The sequence below is a fragment of the Arachis ipaensis genome, chromosome B02, assembly GCF_000816755.2.
Source record: "Arachis ipaensis cultivar K30076 chromosome B02, Araip1.1, whole genome shotgun sequence".
NCBI classification, from domain to species: Eukaryota; Viridiplantae; Streptophyta; class Magnoliopsida; order Fabales; family Fabaceae; genus Arachis; species Arachis ipaensis.
This window is the reverse complement of record NC_029786.2, coordinates 21,314,901-21,340,156: the sequence shown is the minus strand read 5'-3', so window position 1 is coordinate 21,340,156 and position 25,256 is coordinate 21,314,901. Positions and strand designations below refer to the sequence as shown.

At 34.6% G+C, this 25,256-nt stretch overlaps 2 protein-coding genes across 2 annotated transcripts; one reads left to right on the top strand and one right to left on the bottom strand.

The window, feature by feature from the left end:
* LOC107625092 (photosystem II reaction center PSB28 protein, chloroplastic) lies at positions 397–2,805 on the bottom strand. The gene is made up of 2 exons (XM_016327662.2): positions 2,638–2,805; positions 397–1,049 (listed from the first exon to the last, which is right to left on the bottom strand). The coding sequence occupies exons 1-2, from the start codon at positions 2,708–2,710 to the stop codon at positions 583–585; spliced, it is 540 nt and encodes a 179-aa protein (XP_016183148.1). The 5' UTR covers positions 2,711–2,805; the 3' UTR covers positions 397–582.
* Positions 17,667–19,049, top strand: LOC107627009. The gene has a single exon (XM_016329893.1). It carries the CDS (start codon positions 17,667–17,669, stop codon positions 19,047–19,049), a length of 1,383 nt encoding a protein of 460 aa, XP_016185379.1.

The window sequence follows — 25,256 nt, the reverse complement described above, 5'->3', positions numbered from 1 at the left end:
TTGGATATCTCATGTAAAAATGTCTTTTTATCTATCAATTATGTTTGGGTATAACAGTATAAAAGTACTTTTTTGTTCATTTATTACATGAAAAACATATTTTTTTTAAGGAAAAAAGATCTTTTAAAAAAAAGATGTAAATTACAACTTCTCAAAAAAAATCTTTTTTTGATTTTACTAGTGCTTTTATTTTTACTACTAGAAATTTGCCAAACACGTTAAAAAATAAAAAAAGATCTTTTTTTCATTGAAAAAAAGATATTTTTTTAATAAAATAATGGCGCCCAAACATGCACTAACTATATCACTTGACAATGTTTCTTGACCTTCAAAAACATAATGAGATGCAAAGTTAGTAATGAGATTTCCAAATCGCCAATAAGAAACGGGTACATGGGAAGCATAAAAAAGCAGCAGGACAAGCAAAATTTTACAAGAACATGGTGGTCAAAAGAAGTTACATGCATGCCAATTCAGCATTCACTCATATTTATCATACTATATATATTATTACAGAAAATCAAACTTCATGACAAAAGGGCAAAAGAATAAGAATGGGAAAAAAGTAGTTAGCACAATAGCTCATTTTTTGATGAATTGCAAGCCGTTTGCATTAGAGTATCTCTCCATGAATCTCATGAATCTGTCCCATTCCCTTGGAGTCCGCATTACATACTTCGCTTCGATTCCAGAAGGCTTTCCATTGACAAATTTAGCACTCACATCGACTGACTGAAGGACCCCTTCCTCATCGATCAGGTATAACCCGGTGATGTCACCTACTTCGCCGGAGGAATCGAAAACTGAGGGTTGATCAAACTTGAAGATGGCCATGCCATTTGTTCCATCCCTTGATTTGGTGAGCCTTACATCTGGTATTGTTAATTCATCAGTTCCTTGGATGAACTGTATTGCAGGTTTCACCATCATGACAACCGGAATGCGCATCGGAGAACTCGTAGTTAGCTTAGGTAACCTCAACCGTGGCAAGTTTAAGGATTGACCATTGAATGACGAATGCACGCTTCGATGAACAGCTGAAGTTGGAGCTGCATAAACAAAGACAGAGGACCTTCTAAGATTACTTTGTATATTTGATCAAATTAAAACACTGCAAGTTCTGTCATCAATTACTTCTTAGATTACTTAGTTTGGTAATTATAGTTAAATTCTCACTTCTAAGTATTTGAATACTTTCTAACTTGTGCTCATGAAGTGCATCATCATTCAAAACTTACCATCCTTTTCTTATAAAATTTGGAAAATACATACATCACTCCTGAGCATGACTTCAAGAAGATCACATATTTTACGAAAATAATGTGTTTTGGGGGAAGCACATTTAATACTGTTTCAAGAACACTTACCACCATGATTTCTATTTTTTTATTGTTTCCCAGGGTATCTCCCGACTCGACCGGCTGAGGACTAATGCCTAAGATTTGAGCTCCATTTAAAGTTTTGCCGCTGACTAATAGGTTGTTTTATGCATAAGACAGGATTCGAATCCCTGGCACTTGTTTAAGGAGACGAATGAACTAACCATTCGATAACAATTTCTTGTTTGGGAGATACCTTAACAACAGGACAACATCCTTCGGCTAACTAGCCAAACATAACACTCAGCATTCCTAACTGAACTTACTTGAGAAAGGCAAAAGGATTCGAGCTATGTAAGCCAACCTCCCTCTTGACGTATGGTTAGGAAGGGGGATTAATTACCAAATTTTTCATCACTTTAATCACGGATAAAACTTTATATAATTATCTTATTTTTCATCCATCTGTAACTTTAGAATCCATCCAGATACCATCTAATATAAATGAAACAATGAATAATGTATGTGCATTCATGAAAGTACATTCAATTTACCATGAGCAATTATTGATATTAAAATAGACATGTGCAGTAAATGATAGATTAAGTGACGGCCGTAGTGGTTGGCCTGCGAGCGACGGCAGTGTGGGAGAGGACAGAGCAGTTTTGTGTCCATTAGCCGTTTAGGAGTGCGTTGCTTGGGCCTTTGGAGTATATCGTTCAAATTATAAACCAGTTTATTTTGGTTTTAAACCAAACCAAACCATAAAAAACTGATTTTTTTTTACAAAAACTATAATTTTAGATTAGATATTTTATTTAAAAAAATTGGTTTATCTAAAAATAGGTTAGTTCAGTTTCAATTCAGTTTAGTTAATCCAGTTTTATACAATGTCTATTAACTTTCGTATCCCTTTCAATGCAGGAATTGATATAGCATCTCCTACTTATTGAATGTAACTTGTCAACTATTTATTATAAATAAATAAATGAACCAATGAATCCATATTCGATAAGCATTTAACCCCACAAAATTAATCTGAATGAAACTATGGAATTTCAGGAGTACAACTTTAGATGAACCTACCATTACTTAGTACTTACTACCCATCAATTGAAGTCCCGAGGCATGCATAATTTAGTGAAATTTCATAAAATGATACAAGCACAGATATTATTAGTGTCCAAATTCAGTTAATAACTCTTAATTGTAAAAGGGTAGTCCTAATAATTTGCACACTTGATGGATATGAAATAAAAGGAACAGTACAAGAATAAAATAAAATCACAGTGAAGCTTAATGGATGAAGTAACTATACCTGTGCTTGAGCGTGAATTGTGTAGAGAGTTGGAGAGTGGAGATGACAATGCAAGAGAGTGCAGAGTTGCCATTGCAATTTGGGGAGAGAGAGAGAGAGAGAGAGAGAGAGAGAGAGTAGTTTGTGTCTAAATAAATAGTGAAAGATTGTGGTCTAAAGGAATAAAGGATATATGTGGCAAGTGGCGTGTAACAAAGACAGCCATTCACTTGAAAATAATTCTTGGCTTTTCAGTTTTCACAAAGGATTTTGTATGCTTGGACTCTGTCTGTGAACGGAAACATTGATCTTAACAAAAATAAATAAAAATAAAATAAAAAGTAAAAAAAAAAAAACTAAAAACATTGATAAATGTTTCGGTTAATTATGTCTTTATTGTTTGTAAATACATGATCAATTGATGCTTGGATTTTTTTAAATAAATAAATTAAATTTTTAATTTATATGTATTTTTAAAATTAACTTATGTTTGCATTTTATTACTTATCGTATTTTTCACTATAAATAAATAGGTATACATATAGATGACATAAATATATAATACAATTTTGTCACTTACTTCATATGCAAATGAGACATGTCGTTACAACAAGCTTAGACCTTTTTTGTCGTAAGGTTTAGGTCAATTAAAAGGTAAACTTAATATGATTTAAAAAATAGATAGTGCAATTTTTTAATAACGTCGAACTTTTTTTTTTTTTACAAATTCATTCAAATATATAAGGAAGGAACACAGGAATTTTTTTTTAATATTGGGCCAAAGGTGGTGTTACCCACCAAAATGACCAAACAGGAGAGTTTAACGTCGCTATAGGAGTCGTCAAATGCCGCAAGAAAAACATCAACGCCGTTATATGGAAAACGTCAGTGACGTTTTGATCAAAACGTTACCACGTTTTGTTGTGCATGATCAACACGTGGTAGGTTCCTCTCTCTTCCCACACATTGATGAAAACGCCAACTTTTTTCTTCTTTCATTCTTTCTTCTTCAGTCCATAGTCTCCATTATTCTTATCCATAGTCTTCATTCTTTTTTCTTCATTTTGTTTACTCCACATCCCCACAACAAAAAAACGACAGTCCCACATTTCCGCAACAAGAAAAATGACAACAGTCAAAGATAGAAAAATGTTAGTATTTTAAACGTATTATTAGTAGTTAGTTAGTGTTAATTTTATTATTTTGAAGTAAAAGTTAAAAAAAAATAGTATATAATATTTTTGAAATAATTTTTTGATTACGTAGATGAATAAATTAATTATTAGTTCTTGATTAAGAGTAGTAAAAAATATATTATCTTTGTTATAGTTATAATAATAGTATTAATTGTTAGCGTATCGTTAGTGTATTACGTTAATGCGTTACTAAATCCTGATAGAAGTTGGAATAAAAATCTGATTGAGTCGATTTTTTCAGTTGATATATGCAATAAAATTTTTTCAATCAAACCAACAGAGGAGGAGGATGAAGTTAATTGGTGCTGGACAAAATCTGGTATATATGAAGTTGGGTCAGGATACAAAATTGCTTATGGATTCTTTCATTCTCCTATTTCATTGAGGTCCCAGAACATACACAACAGAGTCTGGAATAGCATTTGGGAGTTGAAATTACCCCATAAAATTAAGATTTTTCTATGGAAAAGTCTTCATGAAAAGCTTCCGGTGTTGCAACAAGTTCACAGCCGGTTCACATCCACTCCTGCCACTTGTCCAAGATGCATGTTGAAGGCTGAATCAATTTCTCATGCTTTGTTCCAATGCCCTTGTCTTCAATAATATGGAGCCTAAGCTTAATAACCCCTGACCTATGGATGAGAGAAGAAGAAACTTTTTTCAATTGGTGGCAACGAGTCTTATCCTGGACAGCGGCTCAATTCGACGGTAGACAAAAGACCCTCCTCATAGCGGCGTTGTGTTGGAGCACTTGGAAAGCGAGGAATCAGTGTGTTTTTGAGAAGGCCAGCACTAGAAATAGTGAAAGAAGCTAGCAATTTAGTGCGTGAACTCGTGAACCATACGTGATAGATGCTACTTTTTCTTTACTCTTACTTTACTCTTCTTTAAGCTCTTAGTCTTTCATTAGTAATATTGACTAGTTCTGGTTATTGACGGTTAGTTATTATTTTTGTTATCAGGGTTCAAGAAATTTGCACACTAGACACTTACACCAAATAGACTCATATGATGCTAGGGTGGAAGAACAACTCAGAGAGAGTGGATTCTATCATATATCTCAGATTGGAAGGATCATGTCTCACGGTCCAACTATAGACGCACTAGTTGAAAGGTGGCGGCCTGAGACGTACACATTTCATCTTCCACACGGTGAGTGCACGATTACGTTGGAGGACGTTGCCATGATTTTTAGACTCCGAACTCACGGCTTGCCAGTTACTGGATCAACTGACCACAGCACAAGTGGGTTAGAGAATGAGTGCATGACCCAATTTGGTATTGCTCCTGGCCCGAACGACCATAGAGGAAGCAGAGTCAAGCTAGCATGGTTCCGCACCCTAAAGCAGCTATTGCCAGTTACTAACACAGGCTGCCTATATAAAATATTGGTCACTCTCTTCCGGCTTTGCTAACCTACACTCTGACAGAGTACACTCTTAAGTCCTTCATATGTTATTGAAAGAGGAACAATAATAACACATGGATTCTCACACAAAAAACTCACACCCTCATGTGTATCATACAAAATCTGACCATTGAAATATATTTTTAAACTAACATAACTCTCCATTTTATACACTTATTACATTTACCCACAACTTATTTCACTCAACAGATGCAGAACAACTTCAACTGCTAAAGAATGAAGAACAATTTCAGCAGCTAAAGAAGTAAGAACAAATTCAACTGCTAAAGAAGAAAGAGCTCTAAGCTCTCTGGAAATTTGAAGGCAAATAACTTTGTGTTGTTCACTTTCTACTCTACTCAAGGTGTTTCTCGCATAACACTAGCATACCTTATATAGCTAATTTTAAATTTTTTTATTCATACTTGTACTAAACGTCACCACCGTTTTGACCATTTTCAATGGTAAAATTTGTTTCAACACAAAATGACACCGCTGTTTTCTATTTTTAAATTAAAAATTTTTTGCCTCCTAGACAAAACGGTAATGCCGTTTTCAGCTATGCTTATTTTTTTAATTATTTATTTCTAACAAAACGGTAGTGCCGTTTTGGTTTTATTTATTAAAAAATTTTAAATCATGTACAAAACGTCTCCAATGTTTTGTATCTTCTGACAAATTTTTTTCTCTCCCATAGCAGTGTTAAACTCACCTAAAGAAAAATATTAAAGAGAAACACACACCTTTTCACAATATTTAAAAAACTCAGCCAGAATCAGAGACGGATGTATCTTATAGTTTTTGGAAGGGATAAGTATTATTTTGGAAACATTATTTTGGATTTAAAATCGTCCCTAACATTTTAAAACGATATTAAAATTAGGGGTGTACATGGGTCGGGTGAAGCCGGATTTGATGTGATTCAGATCCGGTCCGAAATATACACCGGGTCTATTTATTAGACCCGAACCCGACCCTAGACCCGATGAAACCAATACACTTTCGGGCCACAATTATACCGGATAAAAATCGGGTGAAAACCGGGCCGTTAACATTACATTACGTTGATACCTTCTTGTAAGCTAGCATGTAAAAATATCCAAATTTCCAAGACTCCAACCATTATTTAACAAGGTAAAATTCATTTAGAAAAATATAACAAGAACCAACCCTTCTTCAAAATTAAAGCATAACCACAATCAATACTAAAGCATAACCACAATCAATACTAATATTATCTAATAATACCAAATATTTAAATCAATACAAATAACACAATATTATGCATTAGTCTAAAGTCGTATGCATTCTAAACATAAAACATTATAGTCTTATAGTGACTAATAACACAAAATATTAAGGTTTACAATACTTAAATTCCACATAAGAATAGTTATGATCCATCACTAATAACACAAAATATTAATTGTGTATGATGACCGGGCCACCGGGCCGACTTCGGGTGACCCGAGCTATGGCCCGGACCCGACCCGAAATAATGACCGAGTCTATTTTTGAGACCGTTACTCTACCCTAAACCCGATGAAATCAAACCAAATTAGCTCCTAAAGTGTTCGGGACCGGACCGGGTCATATGCACCCCTAATTAAAATCGTCATTTTTAATAAATTTTTTTCTAAATGACAAAAATACCCCTTTTTCACCAGTTCACTTCTTCTCCTTCTTCTTCTTCTATCGTTAACAAAATTCAAAACTACAAATCCTTCTTCTTCCTTCTTTTTCCATTAACAAAATTAAGGGTTGTGATAATCATCAAATTCTTCAAATTCAATAACAACAACCACAGATTCAGAATTAAAAAAAAAAAAACAAAAAGAATGAAAAAAGAAACAGCATCAAGCAATTCAGATCTTCTTCTTTTTCAAATTCTTCAAATCAACAACAACAACCACAGATTCAGAATTAAAAAAAAAAACAAAAAGAATGAAAAAAGCAATAGCATCAAGCAATTCAGATCTTTTTCTTCTTCTTCTTCAAATTTTTCAAATCCAACAACAACAACCACAGATTCAGAATTAAAAAAAAAAACAAAAAGAATGAAAAAAAGTAACAGCAACAAGCAATTCAGATCTTCTTCTTCTTCTTCTTCTTCTTCTTCTTCTTCTTCTTCTTCTTCTTCTTCTTCTTCAAATTCTTCAAATCCAACAACAACAACCACATATTCAGAATTAAAAAAAAAAAACAAAAAGAATGAAAAAAGCAACAGCATCAAGCAATTCAGAAACAACATTAGAAGAAAACAAAAGCAAAAATTATTATTCAAATCCAACAAGAACAACAATAGATTCAGATTAAAAAAAATTAAAAAGGTAACAGCAATCCAGAAACAAGAACATAACAAAAACAAGAACAAAGATTAGAGAAGGTGGTTGAAGTAGCAGCAGCGACGAAGGGAGAGGAGCAGCTCAGCGTCAACCTCCTTCAGCCTCGACGGAAACCACTGCAAGATTTGTGATGAATTTGAAAATTAGGTTTTGTGATGAATTTGAAAATTAGGGATTCTGATAAATAAGAATAGAAATTAGAAACTTGAATCTTAACTTACCTATGATGGCAGTGACGGTAGAGTTACGTGGTGGTGGTGGTAGTAAATCTGGATAGCAGAGATTAGGGAGGGAAGAGAAAGGGAGGCGTGGCAGTGATGCTGGAAATGCGAGCAACACGACCACCACCATCACCACCACCTCCCTGACGACGACGAGAAACAAGAGGCGATGGCGAGGTCCAGGTGCGGTGAGGCAACGCAAGGCGAGGCAAGGGCAAGGCGCGGTGAAGCAAGGGCGACGGGAAAGTCGAGGCGCGGCGAGGTGAGGTCGAGGAAGAGGGCGTCGGCGTCGGCGACGGAGAGACTTTTTTCTCTCCTTCTCTCTCTCTGAGTCTCTACTCGCTTCTCTCTCTCTTCTCTGAATAATGAGACTGAGAATAAATGAAGAACGAAGAAGCAAGGTTGCTTCTAGGGGTGTGCATGGGCCGGGTTTGATGTGACCCAGATTCGGCCCGAAATATATACCGGGCCTATTTATTAGACCCGAACCCGGCCCTAGACCCGATGAAACCTATGCACTTTCGGGCCATGATTATATCGGGTAAAAATCGGGCCGTTAACATTACATTACCTTGATACCTTCTTATAAGTTAGCATGTAAAAATATCCAAATTTCCAAGACTCCAACCATTATTTGACATGGTAAAATTCACTTAGAAAAATATAACAAGAACCAACTCTTCTCTAAAATTAAAGCATAACCACAATCAATACTAATATTATCTAATAATATCAAATATTTAAATCAATACAAATAATACAATATTATGCATTAGTCTAAAGTCGTATGCATTCTAAACATAAAACATTAACTTATAGTCTTATAATGACTAATAACACAAAATATTAAGGTTTACAATACTTAAATTCCACACAAGAATAGTTATGGTCCATCACTAATAACACAAAATATTAATTGTGTATGATGACCGGGCCACCGGACCGACTTCGGCTGACCCGAGCTATAGTTCGGAGCCGACCCGAAATAATGACCGAGTCTATTTTTGAGACCCTTACTCGACCATAAACCCGATTAAATCAAACTAAATTAGCTCCTAAAGTGTTCGGGACCGGGCCGGGCCTTCGGACCAAGCTGGGTCATATGCACCCCTAATTAAAATCGTCCTTTTTAATAAATTTTTTTTCTAAATGACAAAAATATCCCTTTTTCACCAGTTCACTTCTTCTTCTTCTTCTTCTATCGTTAACAAAATTCAAAACTATAAATCCTTCTTCTACCTTCTTTTTCCATTAACAAAATTAAGGGTTTGATAATCATCAAATTCTTCAAATCCAACAACAATAACCACAGATTCAGAATTAAAAAACAAAAACAAAAAGAATGAAAAAAAAAAACAACATCAAGCAATTCAGATCTTCTTTTTCAAATTCTTCAAATCAACAACAACAACTACAGATTCAGAATTAAAAAAAAAACAAAAAGAATGAAAAAAGTAACAGCATCAAGCAATTCAGATCTTCTTCTTCTTCTTCTTCTTCTTCTTCTTCTTCTTCAAATTCTTCAAATCTAACAACAACAACTACAGATTCAGAATTAAAAAAAAAAACAAAAAAAAAATGAAAAAAGTAACAGCAACAAGCAATTCAGATCTTCTTCTTCTTCTGGTTCCAATTCTTCAAATCCAACAACAACAACCACAGATTCAGAATTAAAAAAAAACAAAAAGAATGAAAAAAGCAACAGCATCAAGCAATTCAGAAACAACATTAGAAGAAAATAAAAGCAAAAATTATTCTTCAAATCCAACAAGAACAACAATAGATTCATATTAAAAAAAAACAAAAAAATTAAAAAGGTAACAGCAATCCAGAAACAAGAACATACAAAAACAAGAATAAAGATTAGAAAAGGTGGTTGCAGTAGCAGCAGCGATGAAGGGAGAGGAGCAGCTCAGCGTCAACCTCCTTCAGCCTCGACGGAAACCACTGCAAGATTTGTGATGAATTTGAAAATTAGGTTTTGTGATGAATTTGAAAATTAGGGATTCTGATAAATAAGAATAGGAATTAGGAACTTGAATCTTAATTTACCTATGATGGCAGTGACAGTGGAGTTGCGTGGTTGTGGTGGTAGTAAATCTGGATAGCGGAGATTAGGGAGGGAAGAGAAAGGGAGGCGTGGCGGTGATGCTGGAAACGCGAGCAACACGACGACCACCACCACCACCTCCCCGATGACGACGAGAAACAAGAGGCGAGGGCGAGGTCCAGGTGTGGTGACGCAACGCAAGGCGAGGCAAGGGCAAGGCGCGGTGAAGCAAGGGCGAGGGGAAAGTCGAGGCGCAGCGAGGCGAGGTCGAGGAAGAGGGCGTCAGCGTCGGTGACGGAGAGACTTTTTTTCTCTCCTTCTCTCTCTCTGAGTCTCTACTCGCTTCTCTCTCTCTTCTGTGAAGAATGAGACTGAGAAGAAATGAAGAACGAAGAAGTAAGGTTGCTTGACTTGCTTCTCTCTCTGTCCTGTGATATAAGGGCAAAATCGTCTAAAAGGACGATTTTACCTCTAAATAAAATGTTGGGGACGATTTTAAATCCAAAATAATGTTTGGGACGAATTTGATTCTGACCCAAACGGATAGCAGCGGTTGATAAATCCGCTGAAAGATAGTGTGCGGCTAAACCCTTAGCAGCGGTTATTAGTAACCGCTGGAACAACCGCTACTAAATGGTATTTTGCAGCGGTTTCATCCGCTACTAAATCGTCAAAATATGATTTAAGGAAGATTGAAGCGGTTGTCAACCGCTGCAAAATGCCATACGTTTACTAATCCTGTTATGAATATAGCAGCGGAATTAAAACCGCTGCCAAATGTCGAGTAACACTTTTTTTAAAAAAATACCAGAATTTATAATAGAAAATGACAACTCTTTTATTTTTTATATGTTCATCCACTCAACTGTATTAATTTATTAAAATAACCAACAACCAATCCAAAAACAACACACGAAACAAAACATAATTAATAAATGCAAAGGTGAATCATTATAACGATAATTTGCATCCATTACTATAAACTACAAATAAAGTAAACAAAATAAAAAACTACAAATAAATATCTCAAAAGTCATTACGAAAGTAAATAATAAAAGAGTATTCCGATTCCAACACTGATAAGTCAAATCATTAGTGTCCACACACCATCTTGCATGGGATGAGGTTGGTGCACTTCTCAAAGAATCCAAACCCGTAGCTATTTCAGGTGGCAAATTACCTCCTTGTTGCTGGATTACGTATGTCAACAAATCTCCCATTGTCTGTATTTTTGCCTTCCCTTCAGCTGCCTCTGTCTCCATTATCTGTCTCTTTGCCTTTTCCTCTGCTGCCTCTGTCTCCATTCTCTGTCTCTTTGTCTTTTCCACTACTGCTGCTGCCTTGAGTTCTGCTGCCTCTGCCTTGAGTTCTGCTGCTTCTGCCTTGAGTTTCACAATCTCCATTTGATACTCCTCAATCTGTACAACGTAGTCCGACTGCTCTGGAATGTTACGAAAACACCGACTCGGACATGTACCAATACCGAGTCCACGAACTCTTCCTGGGTGCTCCTTTCCAAGCACTTGTGCAAGAGAATCATTCTGTGAAAATTCCTTGCTAGAGGGGTCTTGGCTCTCAACAAATTCAATTGCTTCCTGCAAACATGTGAGGTCCGAATTTACACTAATCTAAATTCAATGATAGTAATTGCAAAAGGAAATTTGAAAAAATAATGAACATGATTTACCCCAACCAAACGCGCTTCTTCATTCATATACTTTCCATTCTTTTTTTTATGACTCATGGTCCATCCCTCTCCTCTCCCAATAGGCCTTCCCAGTCGTTGCTCCTATAACAATCATCAACACATATTTGTATTAAACACAATACTGTATTACCAGAAACACGTCAATATTGTTGAACTGAAGTTAAATTAATTACTTCTTCGTGTCTCTTTCTTGCCATCGTTTTAGAACCTCCGGTATGTGTGTATTGTTTCTTTGAACGATTAACAACATTTTTTCTACACTTCTCCTGCACACAAAACGAAAAAAAATAAATGTTATCGGAATAAATTACTACACTGTTAATGATTCTATAAATCAGCCTTGAGCGTACAACTTCAGGAAACAAAAAAATGATAAAGTGATGAACTTTTGGGTAGTAGTTTTTCCACTATCACAATAAATTCGGCATATTTAGTAGTAGATCATTACCATTTAAAATCGCATACATTGAAATTTCAACTACATATTTGTTACCTTCGTGTCATCGTCCAATCGATATTGAAGAAACTTTTTCCAGTGATTTGTCTCTATTCCTACTGGCTTACGCTTGATATTTTCCTCAAAAGTTAGTTCTTTGTCATAAACCTTATGGAACAAATGATTTCTTGAATTCCTCCAGCAGTTTCCGATTCTTTGTAAAATTCCCCGCTTTATCCACCCTCTTTTATCATCCTCATAGTGGAAGACTCGCTACAAGTAGTTCAAATCAAAGACAACATATAATAATTAACCACCTCAAAAAGACTTATGTATTATCAAAATACATACTTTATGACATCAACAATTCTCGACAACAAAATTCACAGAAGTCAACTACAAGAAACCCAACATGCACTATCCTTCTCTATTTTACCAGACTAAAACAAATAAAATAGAAAATCAATTGTGTATCCACCTACTAACGGAGAGTTGCTGCATAAAAAACAGCATCCCCATAGAAAGGAAACAATGAAATAATCTCTCAAGAAAAAATTAAAACCACATAATCATTCAAAATTTCAAAGTTAGAACAGTAACATAATCAACTTGTGCAGATGTGTTCCAATTTTAATTTTGAAAGGCATTTTCATCTAACCGAAAATCATAAATAATAGCTAGTCACTCTCTAATTAATAGCAATAGGAGCAGCTTTAACATTCTCATGAGGTTTATAAGTTTCTTCATTATTGTTGTTATTATTATTACTACAATTATTAGTTACATTGCTATACACGAAGGATCAGATTAATTGGGGATTAAGCTGTATAATTATATAGTGCAATTTAAACTATACAAAAAATTCCTTAGAAATTTATCGAATATTCTACGAAAATTCGTATGGTCGATATCATGTGTGTGCGTCTTAACCTTTCCTTCTATTGTTCATTTAATATGTAAAAAAACAGCAATTTAAACCGAGCATTGGTAGCGCCTTACTTTATCAAACAAAAGAGTAAACATTACCTTAACCTAGTCATACGCATGCTCCTTGGAAGCCTTGCTCATTGTCTTCCAACTCTTTGCACAAATTGGTAATTGTTGAAAATCAGACCCCAATGTCCCCAAGAACCCGCTCAATAAGCCCGCTGCCTGACCAACTTGTTGTAACTCTCTGTTATGGTGTAGAACAATCTTCTTTCCAGGAGGAAGTGCTAATGCCTCCTTAACAGTCAGCTCCATAGAAGAGATCACACCATTTTCTAATAGCAATGAACAAAATACAAATGTTAGTTTACTAAGAGAATATAATGCACAGAGAAGAATCATTACATTTACTAAGAAGCAAGCATCAGAAGAATACCTATGACATCAACAACCCAATAATCAGTGTCCTTTTTTTTGCGGTTTACATTGACTTGATGTTCAACTTCATGTGCGGCAAATATGTTGTCTAGATGGTCATCGAATGACTCGATCTCATCCGCCTCCGGGTTATAGTCTTCATCTTCTGAATGGTCATCTACACCTTCATGTGAATCCGGTGGATGCTTTCTATTTGTCGCAGGAGCTCGAGCGTCCCCAACGTCACTTGACGAAGCCATCCGTGTTTCATTGCGAGGTGGTCGAAAGGGTACAGCGTTAACACGGGATTGTCGAGCACCGTTGCCGGAACGCAGAGGTGGAGGGGCTCTTACACGTCGTTGTGCACTCGAAGTTTCTTCCCCCGTATCATGCGTTCCATCCGTTTGCTAAAAACAAAGTAGTTAGAACATCAATTCATTTCATTCGATTTTCCCACAAATTCTATTGAAGAAGTGTATACACTAAAAGGCTAATGAACATTCTAAAAAACTGGTGCATTAAATAACTCACCGGAGTAGCGTGGGTTTGACTATTAGGGCCAGCTACAACTCTGGTTGCATTACTAACGGTGTACTGAGGTTTCCTTGGCATTTGATTATTCCTTAACACAACAAAAGGTCATTAGAGAACCAGCAATAGAACGACAATGGAAAACCAAATAGTGCACAATGACTATACCAATTATATCAATCAAGTTTTAAACAACATTTAAGACATTATATAGCAATTTTGTTGCTGAATAATAATAAATAAATGAAATTAAATAATCATTACAAGTCTGTTATCAACTTTCAAAGGTGCTAATAAAGTAGACAAACTCCGTGGTGTTAAAAATGAAATGGCAACAACTTTTCATCCCCAACAAACAATTGTCTAAGTAAGATGAGAAATTAATGTAACCTTAGCAAATCGAGCATTAGAGAAGTTGTTAAATAGAAATATTTGAGGTGTAAATATCTATCGTATTAAATTTTCTCTAAACCAGTCATTGCCCAGTGTTGAGGCCGTAAACCAAAGATTGGGGGTAAGACTCATTAAAAATTGATACTTATTCAACCTATCTATAGCAACAACTTTTTCAGGTATCTCTAATTAATTTTGTAAATGTTGTAAACGTCTGAATGGTACGTAACAGGTCTATCTTGCATATAAAGAAGCAGATCATCAATAACCAAAGGGAGAAAAATTCAGTTTCATAACATTTAGGTAGGGGTCACCATGGTTTGGATTTTCAAAACTCCAAACAAGATCCACTTTAGAACCAATTTTATGGTTCATGATACCAAACTGGAACCGGATTAAAAAGAGACACCGGTTTAAAACGGGTTTGAAGAAACAAAAATCTGTTTCATGTCGGGTTTAATATTTAAATCTGGTGTCATTTATTAACCTGATGTTAAATCCAATTTTTTAATATCCAAATTAAAAATCCGATTTTACATCTGGTTTTAAAATATCCAAATTTAAAATCTGGTTTTATTTTTAACATCTAATTTTAAAACCAGAATTTAAAAAAAAACTCCATTTTTAATCAAAGTCTGATTTATTTATCCCTCCTGTCCAAACCAAAGGAACAACCAGAACCAACAAAAGCACAACAAAGCTTCTACTTAGCTTATAATTTTCATGTGGACAGAATTAAAAAAAAAACAGATCAACATAAACAAAAAGAGACAGCAACATTTCAGATATCGAGGTAAACAAAAAGCATCAAAGGACGTAAACAAAAAAATGACCAGAACCGAAACACAAAGAACAATAGAATCTTCGAGTCAATGGATGAATGAATAACAACAAAATCATATCTTGTTCCTACAGGTAAAAACACAATCACAGTCAACGCAGATTAATGGTTGGAGAAAGAACTAAGTTTCAAAATTAGTTAATCAAAATGCAGCTCAACCTCAGAAATCCCAGCAGCAATATGTGAACAATATATCAGATAAGCGAACAAACTACAATTCAAACTCAAGAATAGCATGATAGTATGATGAACATAAATCTAAACAGCAATGTTTACACACAATCCAATTGAATCGGTAAGCATATGGCAGCAAAATCAGACACGTTATAGTGGATAAAAAGGATCACACAATCTCAATAGTTACAGCAACAACCATAAGTCCATTTTCAATATATAGGTCCAAAATATGAACTTCTCATGTAACCTATTCAGTAGAGATAGAAAAGTACTGTTCCATTTATAATAAGATTTTTTTTGGGGTCTCATTTATTGAGTTCAAACAACACAAAATAAAATTGAAAAGGGTTTCAATTCTGGGTTAGACTGAGGGAGAGTGTGTATGTTCTGTAAGACGAAAAAAAAGTTAGAGAGAGACAAATAGATAAAAGACATTAATAGATAAAAATAAAAAAATAAATAAATAAATAAATGGGGAAGGAGAAATTGGGCCACAAAAGTATTTGCCTCAAGTTAATTCGAAGATGAATGAAGAACTTTGAGAAGTTGGGCCCAAGTGTGTTCGCTCCAAAATCAAATAATTAACCAAATTAATAAAACTTAGTAAAATTAAACAGGAAAATGGACCAGAATCTGGAAGAATAGAACTAGAACAGGGCAAAAAGAAAAGGGACGGGGTGCTACAGCGGCGGTGGATGGAGGACGCTGATACAGGCAGCAGGCGCCAGTGTGCTGGAACTGTGTCGGACCTCCGTGGAAAGAAGAGAATCAAGGGCTCCTGCTTGTAGTTCTTGTGCTATAACTGCTTGGACTGCTTGTGCTCGAACTCCGTGAAAAGAAGATAAAATAATTTTTGAAGGCACAATTTGGAGAATAAAAAATGATAACAACGTGACCCAGTGCTTATCTTTGTTGTTTCAAACTAAATGTTGCAGTAACAACAGAAAAACATTACGAAAAAGAGCTAATGCAAAAGACGAAAATCTGTTACATAGGAGAAATTCATCATCAAACTATTCATAAATTGCAGAAAGATATAAACAATATAAATTAATCACATAAGAGTGAAAAAGGAACAATGATGGACAAATTTATTCACCTTAAGTGACTGGGCAGAAATTATACAACCAAAAATCACGGTTTCAGAAGCACTTTAACCCTTTGGTTAAATTTAAGAGCTTTCTTCTCAATGATTAGAAGGACATGATTAATGTGCAGAGGAATAAAAGAAGAGTTCGTACAAAATCAATCTGAAATAAGAAGTATAAACTGGTTCGGGGTGAAAGAGGCGCATAGTAGGTTATGAAGAGGGGAGACACTGCTATAATATTGGGCTTCATCTCAATCAGATTCATAGGCTTTTACCTAACTAGCTTTTTTTATTTCAAATTTTGCTAAAACGTTGGGTGGTTTTTTTGAAATCCTAACAACTTCATCTCAATCAGATTTTTAGGCTTTTACTTAACTAGCTTTTTTGATTTCAAATTTTGCTAAAACGTTGGGTGGTTTTTTGAAATCCTAACAACTTCATCTCAATCAGATTTATAGGCTTTTACTTAACTAGCTTATTTGAATTCAAATTTAAATTTATTTGTTATTTGAGTTGAGTAGCCCGTTTCTCCTACTACTTAATTTAACCTTTTTATTTAATTAATTTAGCCTTCTATTTAATTATTTGTAACTGAAAAAAAGGTTTCTGTTCAAAAATAGCCTGTAAATCCGGAGCATATAGGCAAATTCATTTTTTCTATTACTTATCCTCAAAACAGACTTGATAATATCTTATATTTTAAATGAGTTTGGTCGACTATATAATAACAGATTTCACTTAAGTATAATTGTAAACTCATTATCTCTACTCTACTTCTTTTTAAATTTTGGGTGCCAACAACAGTCGTCTGTGGGTTTTTTCAATTTCCAACTACACGTTCATCCAGGTACCACCATTTTCAAAATATTTAAATAATAACTATTTATATATATTCGAATGACAACTTTAAAGTAAAAAATTAAAGTTTAACTAGAATATAAATTCTATTTAATTCAAATTATATTTTATTTGATCAAAATAATTTGAAAACTAAATTTAAAATAGCACGTTACAAATCAAGCATTTGCATAAAATTAAATTACGTGAAAAAATTTAAACCAAATCAATATTATCCAAATTGTTTAAAATTATGTCATTCTTATCTTTTGAATAAGTTCAAAATGTACTACAAAATATATCTAAATTGGCGTACATTTCATCGTCGTTGTATACATGTAATTATGTGCGTTTTTTGGTGTACAATAGATATGGACAAAACCTGGATTCTTAAGCCATGAGATAGCATAGAATATAAACGAGGACTTAATAAGTTCCTAGACTTTGTATTTGCGAATGCATCGTCGGATAACATGATAAAATGTCCATGCCCTCAATGTGGGTTTCAATTTATGCAAACAAGAGAGGATGCATACGACCACCTGTTGATAAAGCCTTTTTCCCCTGGATATACTTTGTGGTTGCGTCATGGTGAAAAACCAGCTGATGAGAGATCTACTTGCACACCGATACTTGAGAAAGTTACAACCGAGGAAAATCCATATCTTCAAATGGTGCAAGAGGCATTTAACTTCACAATGCCTCCTAGAGGTGAGGAGACCACAACAGGGGATCCTGTAGAAGACGATGATCTGGAGTTGCCATACTTGTACGATGGTCAAAGTCGCGAGGCACAGGATTTTCACGATCTTCTTGCGGATGGAGCGGAGGAATTATATCCCGGCTGCTCGAAATACTCAAAGTTGTCTTTTCTGGTGAAACTTTATCACATTAAGTGTATGTGCGGGGTGAGTGACAAGGCTATGTCGATGATCTTGGACTTATTGCGGGATGCATTCGAGCAAGCCAAACTCCCATCCACTTTCTATGAAGCGAAGAAAACTATACGAAAGTTGGGGATTGAATATAAAAACATTGATGCATGCCCGAATGATTGCATGTTGTATCGGGGTGATGATGAAGACGCGACCAAATGCAAACAGTGTGGGACTTCACGATGGAAGCAAAAAACGCAAAAGGGTTCCGTTACGAAACTCAAAATACCGGTCAGGAAGAACAGAAAGCCTCTCCCAGCAAAAACTCTCCATTACTTTCCTCTTATACCACGACTGCAACGGTTATTCATGTGTAGCAAGACTTCAACTGACATGGTATGGCATAAAGAGTCTGACAATAATGATGGGTACTTGAGGCATCCAAGGGACGCTGAAGCATGGAAAGAATTTGATGCAAAGTATCTATGTTTTTCCAACGATCCGCGCAATGTTCGTTTAGCTTTAGCTAGTGACGGATTTAATCCTTTTGGCAATATGAGTACGAAGTATTCCATTTGGCCAGTGATTTTTATTCCGTACAATCTTCCTCCATGGCTTTGCATGAAACAAACATCTTTTATCCTATCTATGATTATTCCCGGTCTTAAAATGTCGGGTAATGACATAGATGTATATTTGGAGCCCTTGGTGGATGAGTTGAAGCAATTGTGGGATGGTGTTGAAACTTATGATGCTAATAAGAGGACCACTTTCAAGATGCGTGCGGCGTTAATGTGGACTATTAGCGATTTTCCGGGGTTGGAAAATTTATCTGGATGGAACACGTACAATGGGTTAGCATGTCCGAACTGTAATATGGACGCTAAGCCTCAGCGACTAACATTCAGTCGAAAATGGTGTTACATGGGACATCGCCGCTTCTTGCCTCAGAGCCATAAGTATAGACTAGACCGTAGTTGATTTGACGGACAAGTTGAGAGCAGGGATCCACCGAAGAAGTATTCTGGAACAGATGTCTTAAGACAGCAGTGTAACATGCAAGTAACGTTTGGGAAGAACTCAACTCTGACAGTCAAAATAAGACGCATTAGTGAAGATGCAGATCAAGATGACTCGTATTGGAAAAAGAGGAGTGTGTTCTTTGATCTCCCGTACTGGAAGGATCACATGTTGCGTCATAACCTTGACATGATGCACATAGAGAAAAACATTTGTGACAATGTGGTCTTCACTATTTTAAACGATAGCGTCAAATCAAAAGATAATCTTAAAGCTCGCAAAGATTTACAAAGCATGGGCATAAGGTCTGAATTGTGGCCGGACGAAGGTGGTAAATATCATTCAGCAATCTTCACTATGTCGAATCCACAGAAGGATGTATTTCTGAAGACTCTACAGAACGTGGTCTTTCCAGATGGTTACTCGAGCAATATTGCTCGTTGTGTTGACATCCGGCAGCGCAAGTTGTATGGGTTTAAGAGTCAGGACTGCCACATTCTAATGGAAAAATTACTTCCAATTTTGGTGAAGAATGCATTGCCAAGTCCGGTATCGAATGTGATTGCGAATCTGTCCTCATTTTTCCGAGAACTCTGTGGAAAAGCTATAAATCCTATGCAGCTTGGTGCCCTTCAGAATCATGTTGTGTAAACTCTGTGTCAGATGGAAATGATATTTCCTCCATCCTTCTTCACTGTCATGGTTCACCTTACGGTGCACCTCGTTGATGAACTAAAACTTGGTGGCCCGGTACATTATCGGTGGATGTATCCAGTAGAAAGGTTAGCGTGCTAATAAACTCATTTAAGAATCCTTTTTCCAATTTTCTTACGTGTATACTAAACGTTATGTCGTATTCATGTAAAAGGTACTTGAGACAATTGAAGCAATACGTGCGTAACAGGGCACAAGCTGAAGGCTCAATTGTGGAGGGCTATTTATCCAAGGAGATTTTGACATTCTGCTCCAGATATTTGGATAATACTGAGACTAGAATCAACCGTCCATCACGAGTTGACGATCGACCTGTTGAGATAACAAACAATGCAGGAAGTACTATGTTCCCTGAAATTGGAAAAGCTTCGGGGGCTGTATCACATTTTGCACTAACCCCAATGGAAAGAGATCAGGCACATCGTCATGTGCTAGTCAATTGCGAGGCCGTCGCTCCATTTATTGAGTAAGTATGCACATGTAATCATTAAGCACGATTATAACCAATTTCAAACACTCAGTCGTTGGACTAATTTCTTGTTATGTCATAAAGTAAATTTAGGTCAGAAACCAAGCGAAAGTTACGGGATCAAACAAGGTCGCACTCTAAGATAGACCGTGTCGTGCATGCAGAATTTCCAAGCCGGTTCAAGTGTGAGGTTCGCTGAAATTTAAGCTGACCAACTTATTTCTGTCCTAGAATTATTTCTTGTAAATTTCAATTTTTAATACGAACAAACTCTAATTTATGGTGCTAGGTTCCAATGGATAGTACCGTACATTCGAAAGAAATGAAGTTGCTGGCATGTGGTCCCATGCTTCAGGCAAGACGGTTTGGGTCATACAACGTCAATGGGTACAAGTTTAGAACTATCACAAGGGAAGATGGGCTGAAAACACAAAATAGTGGAGTTTATGTCTCATCCAATACAAGAAGTTATGCCAGCATGCGTGACAACAGAGTGGCTGTTGGTAGTGTTCCATATTATGAAAAAATTGTGGACATCATCGAACTGAACTACAGCAGCCATTTCACAGTGGTTTTGTTCAAATGTATTTGGGCTGATACAACTACGAGCAGAGGAATCAAAGAAGACCATCTGGGCCTTATCAGCGTTAATTTCGCTCGTCCAATTCACACCGGTGATCGAGAAGAGGATGAACCGTACATATTGGCATCAGAAGCTCAGCTCGTGTACTATGTACGTGATGAAGTAGATCAAGAATGGAGTGTAGTGGTTCATGTAAAACCACGAGACTTGTATGACATGGGAGGAGAGAATGAGGATGTTGAAGCTGCTTTTTCTCCTCAGCCCGGGTTGAACATGTCAGCAGCAGGTGACATCAGTGATTTATAGTTGACAAGAGATGATGATATAGAAGACCTAGTAGCAGATGGTTCTGATAACATAGATTATGTGCCATAGTGAAAATAAGGCAAAACATGTGCAGCATTTTCATAGTATCTGTGTGTTTGATAAGTTTAACAATGTTTATGATGTGCGCAGTTTGCTGGTTACATTACTATCTGTGTTTTCGTATTTGAATTAAGTTTTCATTTCAAGTTGATTTTCATGAATGCCACCAGTTCCTCATCATCATTGTTATTGTTCTTAACATCCAATAAAGAAAATTATGACATCGAGTAAATTATCTTGAATTACAATATTGTTATCATTGACAAGTATAATTAATATAAAAAGGTGTTGTAACAGGAGAAATAAAAACGGAGGATTTCTCATCATGCTGTGCAGGCACAACATTCGCTAACAAAATGGCTATGGCCTCTCCATTCTCTTCATTGGAACATGCAATTATGGTTGCCAGAGACATATGGTCCCGTAAGTTGAATGTTAGGTCTTGGTTGGAGGCTTTATCAGGTCGATCTTGTTCTAATGAATACTTGGAAACGGGAAACGAAGCAACTGTGCAGGTATGTTCATTAGCCGTACTCTTAAACACTTGCGTTCAATATTATTTGAAAAATAAGAATATTAAGTTGCTATATGCTTATGACATTTAACCAGTGATAGTTGTTCCATTAATGCTAAAATTTGTAGGAACTTCATGAATGGGGATCAAGGTACGAGGAGAAATTTGGCTATGTTTTTGTGACATTTGTAGCTGGTAGGACATCTGAAGACATACTTGCTGAATTAAAGGTTGGTAATAAATTTCTAGCACAGTAAGTGAATTACAGAGACACGATATGTTTTACAGAATAGACCATCAACTATACATTTTATTATGGTGCAGATGCGCTTTAATAACTCGCATAGTGTTGAGTTGGAGATTGCTTCAAAAGAGGAATTCAAGTATATAGAACGTGCTATTAAAGAGCTTCTTTCCAAGAAATCTGTCCAAACTATTGAAGAAGGAGACGGTAATATTTAATTTTGCATTTGTTAATTTTGAAAGTCCTCTTCCCATATTTCCGAAAATTTCTTTCCTTAATAACTAGAATGACTTGGAAGTTATCATTATCTTTTAACTAGATTTATATGTTGTTGGTTGCATGTTCATATATTCAGTGTCAGCGGAATATTCAGGCGAAATAGTTGCTGACACTCTAGATGGAGCAGGCACTGATTCAGAAGATGATTTAGATGCTATCTCCTCCGGTGGATATGACATCTCCAGGGATGTTGAGCTCAATAGGATTCCAGAAGAAGACAATGAAACTTTAAACACCCAACACAGAGAAGATGCAGTACATGCTGCAAAAAGGGGTTTCGATCTGAACAAGATGCCATGGTTTGGAGATGACTTATCAGATCCGTTATCACGTCACTGCAGTGCTTTTTTGACAGAGTATTTCTAGCCAGGTCAATACGATGTTGATGAGAAATTTTGACTCAAAACTTGTTTGTCTATTTTAGTAATTCTGATTTTTTTTTCCACTAAACTTTGTCTTGACTTAGTGAATTCGGACGTTTACTTGATTTTTATGTTACCAGTTATGGTTAAATACAAACTCAAAATGGCTGATACTACAAGAGAAAATATGATTCGTAAATTCGGTTTTAGTTATTCATGTATAATTTTTTTTAAGTAATGAATTATTTTTTATGTAACACAAGATTGAAAATCTATTTAATGCATTAATTAAGTTGCAGTATTTGAACCTTATCTTTTCATTAAAAAAAAATAACGAGAATTAGAATAGTTATAAGAAGGCAATAATGTTTATACAAAAAAAATTCAAGTATTAAAAAATATTGCAGCGGTTGGAAAAAAACCGCTGCAAAACGAGTATCAATGTATTCAACAACTGGACATTTAGCAGGGGTTACAGAAAAACCGCTACAAAATGAGATTATTTAGCAGCGTCCCCTAAAACCGCCACTGATTTGATTTTTTTTTTCAATTTAATCTAATTTAATTTAAATTATTGTAATTTATATTGTATCGATTTAGATTTATTCTTCAAATTAATCCAATTTAAACTATTGTAATTTTGATTGAATTTATACATATATTTTATTTACATGATTTTATTACGTATCTTGGCCACAAATGAGATAAATAAAAAAATTGTGGTATTTATCTTGTGCGATGAAGTACAGACACAAAGTTAAGTTATTGTGTCTACGTGTTGAACATGATATTTATTGATAAGTGTGTCTGTTATGTTCAACTGTGTCTTAATAAAAAATAAAAAAAATTTTCGGATATGTTTGTACATATTTAAATACTATCATATGTCAGCATATATAATCTTATTCTTAACATGTGTTTCTAAAATAAATTTAGAAATAGTATATATTATTATTTATTAAAACAAAAAATTTTAAATACTTTATATAATTAAAATAAAATATTAAAAATAATTAAAAAATTAATTTAGGTTTTAATATCTTTATTACAATTTATCTGAAAAATACTTTATATTTTATATGTATGCGCGTGTCTCCATATCTTATAAATTTTAAAATTTGCATGTCCTTATATCCCGTGTTATATCGTATTTCGTATCCATGTCAATATCCGTGCATTATAAATCTTACGTGATATCTCATTTGAGTAAAGTATAACAAAAATAATTTTAAAAATACATATAGAAGTAAATATGAAATTTAATTAATTTATTTAAAAAAATCCTTTTTCTTTTGTTCTAATAATTTGATTTAAATTTTAAAAAAAAATTCTTTTTATTTCCAAATATAAATCTAAGCCTTTTTATTCTTGAAAAACAAATAAATAATAGCACATGACATATTAAACATGATTTTCATATACAAGACCATTCAATGATTTAAATTACTTTAATTATTTCTATTAATTTGGGTTAGTTGAGTACTCAATTCACTAATCTGTTTAAGAAAGTATCGAAAATTCAAAGATTGCCTTAGCCTATCGAACATATTGTGAAACAGTTCAGCTACACATTCAAGTATTTTTGGCAACCAAATTTAATCAAGTTGGCTCAAACTCAACAAAAACCACTTCTTCGTCGTCCTCCTTCTCCTCCTCCTCCTCGTTCTTCTTTTAAATTCGCGCACGTAGATTACTGTGTCTTCTTCTTTTTTCTTCTTTTCTTTTTTTATTATCTTTCTTTTTCATTATTTTCATCACCTAACATCTTTATTTATTATGATTCTCTATAGTGACGTTATTAAATAATTTCAAAACCGAAAATGTTATCAAAACGAAACCATTGTATAATATCAAATGAATAAAAAATTGTCCATTATATAAATTCGAATTCATAAACACCTACGTCTCGAATAAACTGAAAATATTATCAAAATGAAACCGTTGTATAATACCAAATAAACCAAAAATTGTCCATTATATAAATTTGAATTCAGAAACACCTCCGCCTCGAATGAACCAAAAATATTATCAAAATGAAATTGTTGTATAATATCAAATGAACCAAAAATGGCGTTCACAAACAACTAGATTTAGCGATTGCATTTCATTCCATTCAATTAAAAATTGAATAATCCAAATCTCGTCCACTTGATTCGATTGAGAAAAAAAATTCAAATCGCTCTCATTCAATTGATTTGAACTTGAATCATTTATTGTTTTGAACGCTGTGATCTGTCTTAAATTTCTGGTTCTGTTTCTGCTTATTTTAGTAATTCGATTCAGATTTAAACAAACAGTTAAAATATTACTTAAAGAATAAGAAGAAGAAGCAACATTAAAAAAGAAAAAGGAGAAGGAGAAGGAAAAGCGTGATTTAAAAAATTGTTATAATAATTTGGTTAAACTTAATTAAATATTTTGTTTGAATGTAAAATTTTATTCTTGAAAGACAAAAAAAAAACTACTTCCAGTTTTTACTTATTAATTGCTCATTAAACAGTTGGATAAACATAGATTTGTGCCAACTAATTAAGTAATTCAAATTAAATTTAGCTAAAAAAAAACGAAAATTGGCTAAAAATTGCAATTATCAAGTGCAATAAATATTTAGAATAAAGTAATATTTTAGTTATAATA